The following is a 14,086-nucleotide window of genomic DNA, read 5'->3' as shown; positions in this document are numbered from 1 at the left end:
TAACCGGCTAGAGCCTATTTGTAATAGTTGCATACATTACTTCTAGCACTAGTTATTGATTCACATCAAGAAGATTATACTTCAAACATATAAGTATTCTAAGTCATATATTTGAGATGAGGGTTTAATCTTATGAAGTTATTAATAACCATTGTTGGTTGCAGGACGCAACTAGAAGCGATAAGTTACAGATGTTGAGCTTTAGAGGAAGATTTTAGCTTCAGAGGGAGGCTTCATAATTAAGAGGGAGTGCTTATGGAATCCCTTTCATTCTCATATATGCTTATAATGCTTGTGGTATTTGTAAATTTGAGACTTAAATGGAACTAAGTCTTGTTTTCATAATGCCTAATTTTATTCTTGTGCGAATAAATGAGATTGTAAAATCCGCTATGATAACTCTTTCGCTTTGGAAACGATCATCATGTGGAGAGAATCCATGATGACATCACATGGAGAGAATCCGTGATGGGAGTTGGATGTTATGTTGAGTAATGTCATGACAATTCACGTGGACAGAATCTATAAGGCTTAGCTAGGATTCTTACAAATCTATCATGTTGAGTGATTCCATGATTATTAAGAATGAGTAAATTGTTCTCTTAGTGTCATGACAAAATCATGAAAACAGGTTGTGTTTCCTGCAGGGTTTTCATGTTGAGTGATTCCATGAAATTTAATAGGATCTATGTGATTAGATATTATCATTGACATTTTGGTTGCAACCTTGTGTGACTGTTCAGCTAAAGATTTCTCTCTCACTACGAAGGAGTGTTGGAATTTGTAGCTGCGATAGAAATCTTTATCTCTGGGCATTAATTTCGTTATAGTCACCTTCAACTAAAAAGGACATTTATGTTAACTTGTAATATTAAATATTAAGTCATTCATAATTTGTGAAGGCATGGAAATATGAAGAGTTGTGTTTGTAATAAAAAGTTATATCGTTGGAAATTTCAAGAGACCTTTTGTTGTTAAGTGAAGAGTCTCTCTTGTGTTATATATATCGCATCTAGTGAAAGACATCATACACTTGAATTTTATTATTAATAAAATGATATTTTTTGTTGTGTGGCTAGGTCTTTCCCTTCATTCTAGAAGGGTTTTCCCAAGATATTTCTGGTGTTTATTGTTTCAGTTTTTGCTCCTTATTATTGTTGTTTATCATCTTAAAATTTGGGCCCAAATTCCAACAAAAGGCTCCAGCTAACCAACTGAACTCAAACTCAACAACATTTGTTCTGCAAGACTGATCAAATGCTTCTCCAAGAACATTGGAGTGCTCCTTAACTAAACATTTAGCCTCGGGAAAACTTGGAAACTAGCTAAATGTGCACAAATTGTCTAAATTAAAAAAGGCAACATTACAACTCTTAGTGAACAAAAAACCATTGCAGTCACGGTTCAGTAAAGCAAAGAAATTGGCCAAGTACCCAAGCCCAATCAGAAAACTACAAGTACTTGCAAAGGTCATAAAAGCTAAACTAGTCAGAGTAACAATGAACTTGACAATTAATCTTAATTATGAATTATGCCTCCTTTTGACATGACCAACAGGAATAAAAGTAATCAACAATAATAATCTTTCACAAGAACAACTATGCTATCAGTTCTTCATTAGATCTAGGACAAAAAAAGCATCATTATCCATTTTAAATAGCTGTACTAGACAGAAAGTGGGATCCCAAACTTTTTAAAATGTACAAAATTTCAGTTGTAGCTCAAATATAATATTAGTAGGTCTAAAAATCACAGACCTTTAGATGACGGCAACAGCTTCCCATCCTTCTCATAGAACTCTCTGATGGATACTAACTTCTGTCCTCGGAAATTTTGAATAGTCACACTCCGTCGATCTGAAAGCTACAAAACATGAGTCCACAACCCACAGTTAAAGAAAGAGTCAAAAAATATTTGCCTGGTGCTATTAAGGCTGGTCCCATTAGAAAAAATATTCTTGTCAACTAAGGCCCTAATGTTATAACCATAATAAATGCAAAACATTACAAGGCAATTTATCTTAAAATAATTAATAATCAGATCAATAAAAATAATCAGAAAGTATATACAACCATGAGTCCAAAATATTTCACTACATTATGGAAGTAATTTATTAGGCCTTCCCAAGTGCATGCTCAATGAAAAATTACAGCAGTTATTTGAAACATCTATGTTAACCAGGTTGGGCAGTTTCAGACAGCAATTGGTTATAGGTCCAATTCAGATTTAGATTAAGACAAGGGCAAACTTTGGGTTCACCCAGTATCCATCTGGACATTTTACTGACCCGCAATGGGGTTCATCTTTAGCACAAGGCTTGTGGAAGTGTGGCATGTTTTGGGGCAGTCTCCACGGCAAGGATTCAAATCTCCTCAGGGGACAAGTGATCACAGTGGTAGGCTACACCCAGAGAGGGTCAATTGATCACCTGGATAGGGCCAAACAGGCACAACAGAGCAGAGAATAATCTGTCATGGAGCAAAGAATAGTTGTCATGATATTCTGTGAATAGTTTATCTTAATATGCTCATGTCCTTCCCCAGGTTATATTATGACAGAAATAGCCTTTAAAGCACAAATGACAGAAATATCAACAGCGTTTAAAAAGAAATAACTGTTACAAACATAAATGGCTGAATACTTTCTAATTAATCAGAGATCAAAATGATCTATATATACAAAAAGGAGAGTCGAATAGAATAGAAACATTCTATTTTAGACTACACCTAAATATTAGAAACATTCTAATATTTACAGAGATATAATAAGATACAATAGTGAGCATTAAAAAGAAACATAAAGATTATTTTAATACCCCCCTTAATGCTCAATCTATTTACTACACCAATAGATCCCCTGAATTTAACAAACTTGTCAGAACCATGGGGTTTTGTGAAAATATCTGCTGGTTAATCTGAGGTAGGGACATAGAGTAACTGAATAGATCCATCTTCTACTAATTGTCGGATGTAATGGCAATGAAGCTCTATGTGCTTGGTTCGTTCATGAAACACTGAGTTTTTGGCGAGTTTGAGTACTCCCTGATTGTCTGAAAACAAAGAAGTCGGACCTACTTGAAGAATATGCATATCTGCAAGCATCTGACGGAGCCAAACTGCTTCACAAACTGCCTTGACAGCTCCTCCATATTCTACTTCTATAGAGGAGAGTACATGTGCCTGTTGCTTCTTACTGGTCCAGGTAACTGCTACAAATCCGATACTGAACACATAGCCAGAGATAAATTTCCTGTCATCAACTAAGCCGGCCCAATCAAAATCGGTGAATCCACTGAGCTGAGGAGTAGTGCTCCTTGTTTAAAGAAGACCATAATCTAAAGTACCATGTACATAGCGTAACACACGTTTCGCTGCAATCCAATGATCAATCTTGGGGTTCGTCATGAACCATGAGATGTAACTGACGGCAAAACCGAGATCAGGTCTAGTAGTAGTAAGGTAGATGAAACTACCTACTAGCTGCCTGAAGAGTGTTTCATCTACAGGAGGAGAATCATATTGTGCGGACAATTTCAGACCAGTCTCCATAGGAGGGGAGGCAAGTTTGCAATCCTGCATTCGAAACTTGTAAAGCAGATTTATGGTATACTTGGACTAAGACAAAATAATATTGTTGTTAGTCTGCCAAACCTCAATACCTAAACAATAATGAAGCAATCTGAGATCTGTCATATCAAAAGTTCTGCATAGATCCTGTTTGATTTCTGAAATCAAATGTTCTAAACTCCCAATAATGATCAAATCATCCACATAGACAACAAGAAAAAGAATATCATTACCAAAGTGTTTAATATACAGATTACTGTCTAACGGGCTATGCTGAAATCCCTGAGCAACCAAGTAGTGATCAATCTTTATATACCAAGCCCTAAGGGCCTGTTTAAGACCACAGAGGGCCTTCTGGAGTCTATATACTTTTGGTTCTGAACCGGCAACCTTGAAACCTAGGGGCTGCTTCATGTAGACTTCTTCCTGTAATTCACCATTGAGAAAAGCACTCTTCACATCCATCTAATGAACTTTCCAACCATACTGAGCTACAATGGCAAGAAGAATGCAAATAGTGCTCATCTTGGCTGTCGGAGCAAAGGTCTCCTCATAGTCAATGCCTTCGCGTTGGGTGAATCCTCGAGCAACAAGTCTGGCTTTGTATTTGTCCAAGGTACCATCTGCATGGTACTTGACCTTATAGACCCATTTACAGCTAATAGGTTTCTTCCCAGGAGGGAGATCTGAAAGAACCCAGGTGTGGTTCTTTTGAAGACTCTGAAGCCCAACATCCATTGCCTGTTCCCATTCTGGAATTCCTTTGGCCTTTGCATATGTCTGGGGCTCAGGGATACTGTGGATGTTGGCCATAAGAGCAATATTAACCGTGTTGTGCTGAATGCTCTTATTTATGGAGGTTCTACCCTCAATAAGTTCATCAGGACGAAGATCACTAATCGTTTGAGCCCACCATTTTGGCCGAAGAGTCGAGAAGCCAATATCAGATGCTGTCGGAATAGCTGGATGAGGGGCAGGAGGAGGAGCAGTATTATCTGGGAGTGGTTGAGGTGGTGTATCAGTAGCATCAGATGACTCATATAAAATAGAAGAACCCAAGTCAGAGATTGTTGAAGACTGAATCTCAGAATGCGGCGGGGAGGCAAAGAGCGAAAATGGTTCGAGCTCCTCATCAAACACAACATCACGGCTAAAGATTAAACGATCAGTATTTACATCAATCAATCTGTACGCCTTATGTGTGTGACTGTATCCTATAAACATGAGTTTCTGGTTTTTGGAATCCAACTTAGTGCGTTTGGCATCAGGAATCCATACATATGCTAGAGAGCCAAAAACTTTCAAATGGTTGATCCTAGGTTTGCTACCAGACCAGGCTTCCTTAGGAGTCTTATGGTTAACTGCAAGGGTGGGTGACCGGTTAAGAAGGTAGACAGCTGTGGATACTGCTTTTACCCAATATTTTATGAAAACATTTCTATGTTCTACCATAGCCCTAGCCATTTCTGTGATGATACGGTTTCGACGCTCTACAACATTGTTTTGCCGAGGGGTGTGAGGTGTGGTGAACTGACGTCTAATGCCATGAGTAGTAGAAAAGGCAGAGAAAGCAGAAGAACAAAATTCCCCCCCATTATCGATCTTAAGAGTACGGATGGAGGAACCAGACTCTTTTTCTACTAGAGCTTTAAACTACTAAAATACAGGAAAAGCATCTGATTTTTGCTTAAGAAAATATACCCACATTTTGCAACTGAAATCATCCACAAAGAGTAAGATATACCTGTTCCCAGTAACAGAAGGAGTATTCATAGGACCACATACATCAGCATGGACCAGCTAGAGTACTTTAGATGCCCGCCATGATTCACCATCCTTAAATGGTGTCCTATGTTGCTTCCCTGCTTGGCAAGCTCCACAAACGCGATGGTTTTGGGTCTAGATATTAGGTAGGCCATGGACTAAATTGTCCCAAGCAAGCTGTGTTAGATATTGAATGTTTAGGTGACCGTATCGCTGATGCCAGAGCCTGCTGAGAGTGGATGATTTGGCGATGAAGGCACGCTCAAGGGAATCACCTGAATCTACAAGCCTATAAATACCATGATCCTCAAGACCGACAACAAGTGTAGTGCACGAAGCACGATCAATAATCAAACACTTATTTCCACTGAAAACGACATCCAACTGAGGGGAGTGCTTTATAATCTGACTAACAGACAGAAGATTATGTTTCATGCTAGGAACATAACATACATTGAGGAACAAGGGTCTTTTTCCTTTGGACTGAATCTAAACATTGTCGTTGCCAACAATATTGTATTCTTCGCCGCCTCCAAAGATTACTGAGTCAGAATAAGGAGTGAATTCAACAAACCAATCACGCCTATGAGTGAAATGTCAGGAGGCACTGGAATCTATGTACCAAGCAGAAGATTTCACATGATCTGCAAGTATGCTGGCCATAAAGGCATGGTAGATAGATTCTTTTTGCTCTGAGTGTTGGGCAACAATGGCTTGCCTTTTAATTGACTCTGACTTCTAATGCTGCTGATACAGATGCTCATAATATGTGAATATCTCAAATGGCACAAACTTCGAGGTGAGAAAATGAAAGACCCAAAAAAATCGAAGTACACAAGCGAGAGCTCAAAAAACCTAGAAATAATATGCTGTCGAAATCCAAATCTGCTGGCTCAAAAATTGAGGCACAAAAATCGAGGCACCCACAAAAATCTAATGAAGACCCATTTGAGATCTCAAAAAACCCACAAAAATCTCAAAAATTAGGGTTTCGAATAAAAAAGCCCTGGCAAGCAAAAGCTTGAAAAAACTCAGATTTCTTGATAATAATGCCAGAATTTTTATTTTTTTTGCACGGAGAGCGCAAACGATGAAGAATGGAGACAAAACGAACTGATCCTTGACCCTACAATCGCGATTTTGCTGTCAAATGAGCTTGAAAATATACGGACGAGAGCTGCTTCAAACACGCATGATTGACCCACGATTTGCAAAAACCCTAGCCGGGTTCTTGGTGAAATCTCAAAAATAATTTCAAAAAATCGTAACAAATAATTTCAATAGAAATTATAAATTTTTCGAAAAAAATTGAAGCACTAGCTCTAATACCATGTTACAAACATAAATGGCAGATTACTTTCTAATTACTCAGAGATCAAAATGATCTATATATACAAAGAGGAGAGTCAAATAGAATAGAAACATTCTATTCTAGACTACACCTAAATATTAGAAACATTCTAATATTTACAGAAATATAATAAGATACAATAGTGAGCATTAAAAAGAAACAGAAAGATTATTTTAATAATAACCTGTCACAGTATATAATATTTAAAATATTAACAGAAATAGCCTTTTGTTAAAATTATAAAAATGGCATGACTGTAATAGTTACTACAGCCTATGGTAAAATAATAATAATAATAGTTACCACAGCATATGGTAATTTTACAACACTTTTTATACTCACTGTATATAGGTTTTGGTAAAAATTAATTAAATTTTTGTTTTTGCAAATTTTGCTGTACCTGGATGCACTGAACCCAAGGGAGAAAAATCCTGCCATATGGCAAACACAAACCCTAACATGTAACTTGGAATAAATAATCAAGACAGACTGTATCAGTTGATCATATCCATTAATCTGATGTTTCAATGTTCAACAATGAAACTCACAGAACAATTCTGCCAACAAGATCACCAGTGAAGAGCATAAGGAATAGTACCGATATAATGTTTGGAATTGTTCAGTCTCATAATATGTGAGCACAAATCACATAATGATTCTTTCAGTATACATCTGTTTCACTGAATAATTTAACTAAAACAGGAACCATCTGTGCTAGGATGTAAAGCATGTTAATGGCAATGCAACTGTAGGACTCTAGTGAAAGTGAACCCTGCCACAAAATGATCATCTCATAGTGATCTAGTCTATTGTGTACCTAGGGATATGACATTATGATGTATTAAGGTCGATGGAGATGCCAACATGTGGAGCACATCCCTTAAGTTACTTATATCATCTGGATAATTGGCCTAATTAATTATATCCAGTGATGAGTATGCTCTCAATAGGATTACTCCTCCCTTGAGAAAGAGGTCTGCCTAAAGGAGGTGATCATCATTGTAAGGATGTGTTGAAGTACGATATTGCATTTGGGATCTCTTGGAGATATAGATTGTAGTAGCTTTTTCCCTAACAAGTATTGGACAATGTCACCCTACCTCGAGGGTTTACTCTACTTCTGCATAGTTTGGATATACAGCATCTTGACCCATGAACATTTCTTGTGTTGTATGAGATCTATATTATTATCCAAAATTCTTTATTAATCTAGAGAGGGGCATAATTTTTATCAATCAACCAAGGCGAAGAAAAAAGACCTTATATATGTGACCTAATATGTAATGTTTCCTTTCTGAAATAGGAATTCATAATAAATAATATTAATTAACTAAAATATTAAGAAGCAATAAATAAATAATAACATGTGATATAATATAATTAAAAGTAATTAAACTTTAATTAAAGGTCAACAAGCATGCAATGAAGAGTTGTGATTCCATCAACATAAGATATAAAAAGGAGAAAAGCTCATTTAAAGGGGACATGGAAGAAGGAAGGCAGAAGGGAAGATGAGAATCAAGAAAGAATAAGAGAAAAGAAAAGAGGAATTGAAATAAAATAAGAAATAATGTGGAGTTAAGACTCTTCCTAGGGGTGGTAAATATGAAAGGTTGTCACTCTCTCAAAGGGTGACAATGATAAAGGCTTGTGTACTTTCAAAGAATGGTAGTTGTGAAAGGTTGTACTTGTGACCATTGCAATGGGGCAAATATGATGAAGAGGTGTGACTTCTTCCACACATTGGAAGATTTAAAAGGATGAAGGTTTCGTTTAAGGAGTATGTAAGGAAGATCATTCTAGAATATAATATGTTATTCTCAAAGGCAACAATGAAAAGTGTTGACTCGTTTCTTATAGAGGGAAGACTTATCTATCATCACTCACCAATGTATCAAATCAGCACGCACTCAATCATGACTCATCACTCTAGGAATTCCACATTCATTCAATCATTATTCACTAATATATCAAAACATCAAATTATAGGAAATCGTTCAATCACCCATCAAATGTCAATTGTGAATCAAGCAAAGAGACCAGCAATCAATTCTTTCACCAACTTAATTAGTGAAAAGGAATCGGATCTTTATAGAGAATTATCAATGTATTTATTTATCTCAGACTTGAACCACGTTCAGATCAGAATGTATATATATAATGGTGATGACAATATTGAGTGACTGGAGTAATCATTTATGCCTTGTTAATGATATTGATTATTTCCAGTCACCGATAGCAAGAAGGTATAAGTGTATGCATTAAGAGTCAATGTCCATGGAGGGACATGACTCTCCCGTGGCATATGCCATGGAGAGTCATGGCCCTCTGTGGCTTGACTAAAACAATTATAGACACCGATCTTGGATTATCGATTAGTCTAAACAGTCATGCGATTTCATCAAGATAATTATACAATTAGACTAATACAATTATCTATATGTAAGTTTATTCAATATATATGTATGTATATATATATATACACAGATGTATATGTATGTATATATACATGTGTATGTATGTATGTATATTATTATTTCTTAATTGCATTATATATATATATATATATATATATATATATATAATTTCAATCTGAATGAATCTATAATCTTAACACTCCCTCTTAGAGCAAGGAGGATTGAAATCTTTCAACTCAGGAATGCACTAGTATCAAATTTAGATGATGAAGATAATGAAGTCTTCAATCTATCACAATTATGATACAACCGTTATCACAATTCCAGACTAATTTGGAGCTAGATCCAGTGATAACACTTAGATCAAGATATTCAACACAATCTAGGACTTCAACTTAATGTAGTTGATGTTAATACATCCATCATCAAGTGTTTTAACCAATATTGTGACACATGATAATAGGTCAAGCTATTGATAAGATCGTCCCCTTACAACAGCAACCGTATCCGCATAAAAGATCATCATCTTTCATGCCACAACACATCCACAATATTGCAATATTGATTTTATTTAAATATTCATGAATAAAATTACATAATACGAGATTCTAATCTCGAGTCACAATTTAGTCATACCAAGTTTATTTCTGAAGTATTGAATTTTCAACTTTGTAAGAGGCTTAGTAAAAATGTCTACATTTTGTTCTTCAGTGCTGATGTAAATCAACTTGATAACATCTCTGTCAACCATATCCCTTATAGTGATAAGGAATTTCTATGTGCTTGGACCTATTATGGAAAATTGGATAAGCTGATAATTTAATACAACTTTGATTGTCACAATGGATTATAGTGGGCTTTAGTGGTTTTCCAAATAGTCCATATAGAAGTTTCCTTAGCCATACTCCTTTACGTGCTCCCATAGAGGCGGCCATATATTCAACTTCAGTGGAGCTCTGAGCAACTGCTGATTGTTTTCTACTGAACCAAGATATCATGGCAGATCCAAGACTAAAATAGCATCCTATAGTACTGTTACGATCAATAGAATTCCGTGCCCAATCTAAATCAAAATACCCTTGAAGTTGTAACTTTGCATTTGTATACTTCAGTCCAAGTCCAATACTTCCTCGTAAATATCTTAAAATATGCTTGGCAGCCATTAGGTGAATCTTCTTGGATTCACACATGAAATGACTTAACACATTCGTAGCATAGCAGATGTTTGGTCTTGTATTTACCAGGTACATAAGAGACCCAACAATTTGACGATAATGAGTAGGATCTACAAGATCTGAACCTACAGCTTCATTTTTAAGCTTATGAAGGCTAGTTTCTATTGGAGTTGAAAGAGGCTTACAATCCATCATCTAGAATATGGTCAATATGTCAATAGTTATTTTCCTTTATTTAAGAAAATATAGTTCTCTTTCAGCCACACTTCTTGACCCAGGAAATATTGTAGAAGTCCAAGATCCTTCATATCAAATACAGCTATGAGGTCTTGTTTGCATTTAGCTATAAGGTGGTCTGCACCTATTATCAATTAGTCATCAACATAAAGAACAAGAATTAACATGTCATCGTTAGATATTTTGAAATATATGTTAGGATCAGTTTCATTTTTAGAGTATCCTAACTTGGAGAGATAGTTGTCTATCCTCTCATACCAAGCCCTAGGAGCTTGCTTAAGGCCATAGAGAGCTTTCTTTGGTTTGCATACATAATGCTTCCTGTTATGCGTGGTGAACCCTTCTGGTTGTTCTATATATACTTCCTCTTCAATAATGTCATTTAAGAAGGCTGTCTTTACATCCATCTGATGTATTTTCCATCCTTTGGATGCAGCAATGGCAATTATCATTCTTACAGAGGTATAGCATGCAATTAGAGCAAATGTTTCTTCATAATCAATTTCGATCTTTTGAGAAAAAACCCTTGTAACAAATTTGGCTTTGTGTTTTTCAATGCTTCCATCAAGTTAAATACCCATTTTGAAGATACAATTGATTTGTCTTTAGGTCTAGGTACAATATCCCAAACATCATTTTTTAGGATGGATTGATATTCCTCTACCATTGCATCTTTCCATACTGGACATTTTAAAGCCTCCTCAACATTGGTTTGTTCTATTTTTGTGAGTTCTATTATTAAGGCGACACAGCATTTTTTATTTCTTGTTTTCTTATTTTCTCTAGAAATATCATCTGGTTCATTGTTGTTCTCTTCAATCATTTCTTTGGCCCATAGTGGTCTTTTCTTGTGATTTAAAACTTCATCATTCTCAACATTGGATGCAGAGATGTCTCGTTCTTCAAAAAAACTCTCCCCCAGATTTCCAGTTGAATTATCTTCTGTGGTATTCTCCCTCTGATTCTCAGTATTATGATCATCTTCTATGATGAACTCCCTCTGAGTTTCAATTTCCTCGTCTTCTTTGTTTAAGGATGTTTTGAAAGCGATATCTTTGTCGAACTTAACATCCCTACTAATTTCAACAGACTTTTGTCCTAGAATATATACTCTGTATCCCTTAGTTGTTTCATTGTAGCCAACGAATATGCCTTTCTTTCAGGAAGGTTCTAATTTAGACCTTTTCTCTTTGGGAATGTGAATGGAGACTGGACAACCGAAAATTCTCCAATGACTAAGATCTTGTTTGTTCCCTATGAAGGCTTCTTTGGGAGTTACATTTTCTAATGTTACATGAGGACTTTTGTTTTGAATGTATACTGTTGTGCTTGTTGCTTCAGCCCAAAAAGACATAGGGAGGTTTTGGTCGTGAATTACAGCTTTTGTTGCTTCTATAATAGTTCTATTTGTTCTTTCTGTAACCCTATTTTGTTGAGGATTATAAGGTACTATAGTCTCCCTCTTAATCCCAACAGAAATATAGAATTCTTTGAAGATGTCAGATGTGTACTCACCTCCATTATCTGACCTTAATGTTTTTATTTTCTTTCCAATGTGATTTTACACTAGGGCTTAAACTTCTTTGCATTTTTGTAAAACTTCATTAGATCCTTTAAATTTAAGAAAGTATATCGACGTTTTCCTAGAGTAATCATCAATGAAGGTCACATAGTACAATAATCCCCCTAGTGAAGGTGTTGACATGGGTCCACACAAGTCGGTGTGAACAAGTTCTAGTACAATTTTAGATTTGTGTTTACTTAAAGGAAAATATCCTTTTTTATTTTTTCCTAGGGCACACCCTTTACAAATACTAATTTGATCTGATTTGACATTAGGTATGCCTGTAGTGATTTTCCCTATGGTAGGGAGGGCACTAAAGCCAAGGTGCCCTAATCTTCTATACCAAAGTTCATTTGATTTATGGACTTCATGATTTTGTTGGAAATAATCAAGACTAAAAAGGTTACTGAGAGGGGAGGGGTAAATCAGTAACTCTAAAACTTTAACTCTATTCTGCATAATAATATTTATACCATTCATCCATCTAAACTATTGTATGTATGAAAAGATAAACATTTGTAACACATGAACACACAGATTTGGTGACCCAAAAACCTTCCAATTAGAAAGTAAAACTGGGGTGAGGATCATACCCACAAAACTTCAATACTGCAGTATAAAGTTGGCCAGTTAAGGCTTACAATGATCACTTCTGATGATCTGCCCTATTAGGAGCAAGTAGGATTGCTAGATCCACCTTGTTAAAGGATTTACAAACATACAATGAAGTATGCACTCTGTTAGGAGATTTACAAAAGACTGTTAAGTCTACCTTGTTAAAGGATTTAACAATCTGATTCACCTGTTAGGATGAAGCAGTGGATCTGATTACAACTGATTGCTGATAAGATCCTTTGCGCTCTGATCACCTGATGTGATGAATATATCCTTTCTGCATCAATGTTGACCTTGTTGTATTCCTTTGTTCTGCTGGTGATTCGCTTTCCTTCTTCTCAAAATATTGCAACACATCATCATCTACTCTTTAGCATTTCATCATTTCACATGATATATACCGATCCAATATTTACATTGACAAGGTCGGCCAAATACAAGTGAACAAGTATTATTGAGTCGGCCAGGTGGTAGAGAACTCGGGTTCCACAAACTGACTCGGTGACCTTCTGATACTCGGCATCCACTACAATACACTACATCGTCATGCACTTGGTAAGAGTAGAGGCACAGTCCATACTAATCATTCTAAGTAGCTTGGAACTCGGTAACCATTGGTGACTCGGTGAATATTGTGTCACTCAGTAAAAACTGAATCCATTGATAACCTTCTTCACTTGGTAATTACTGATTCCTTCATTTACCTTAATTATTCGGTAGTCACTGATTCCTTCATTTACCTTGGTCACTCGGTAAACACTAAGTTCTTTGTTTACCTTGATCACTCGGTAAACACTAAGTTTTTTGTTTACCTTGATCACTCGGTAAACACTAAGTTCTTTGTTTACCTTGATCACTCGGTAAACATTAAGTCCTTTTGATAACTCGGTGAGCACTGACTGCTTGGAGAACACTGTTCTGCTCGGTAACCACTGTGAACTTGGTAAATACTGCTGAACTGCCCATATGCTCGGTTTCCAAAGGAATGCTCAGTATCAACTGTTTTCTTGCGGAATTTATAAGGTAACCGCTGAATGTTCGGTGTGAACTGTAGACTAGGTGATGAGCTCGGTAAGCATTCAGAATTGAATAAGTGTTGTGACTAATGACAAATATATCATAATTCCAACAATCTCCCCCTTTGGTATTAGTGACAAAAACACTTATGAGTCAAAACTTATATACAATATCTGACATACTGACAACTGATTCTGCTGAATATACATGGCTTCCTTGCATATGACTCCCTCATACAATATACACAAGGTATTTATCTGAGTTATATGACTTTTATTTACAGCATCTCTTTGTCCGTTTAGTACATTTATCTCACCAATTACTCTTTCTCCCCCTTTTTGACAATAATGCCAAAGAATAAAAAAATGTATTTACATAGA

At 36.0% G+C, this 14,086-nt stretch overlaps 1 protein-coding gene across 1 annotated transcript in view; it reads right to left on the bottom strand.

Annotated features, from left to right (window-relative positions):
- The window catches only part of LOC149570377 (RNA polymerase II transcriptional coactivator KELP-like), a 119,179-nt gene that overhangs the window by 93,140 nt on the left and 11,953 nt on the right, over positions 1 to 14,086 (bottom strand). The window contains exon 2 of the mRNA XM_089823023.1: positions 1,758 to 1,863. Within this exon, the coding sequence (XP_089679149.1) occupies positions 1,758 to 1,863 (106 nt within the window). The remainder of the gene's footprint in view (positions 1 to 1,757; positions 1,864 to 14,086) is intronic.

Source organism: Cupressus sempervirens, chromosome 3 (genome assembly GCF_028749045.1).
Source record: "Cupressus sempervirens isolate cs-2001-9-10 chromosome 3, ASM2874904v1, whole genome shotgun sequence".
NCBI lineage: Eukaryota > Viridiplantae > Streptophyta > Pinopsida > Cupressales > Cupressaceae > Cupressus > Cupressus sempervirens.
Note: the sequence above shows the minus strand (reverse complement) of the source record. Positions and strands in the feature narration are given on the sequence as shown.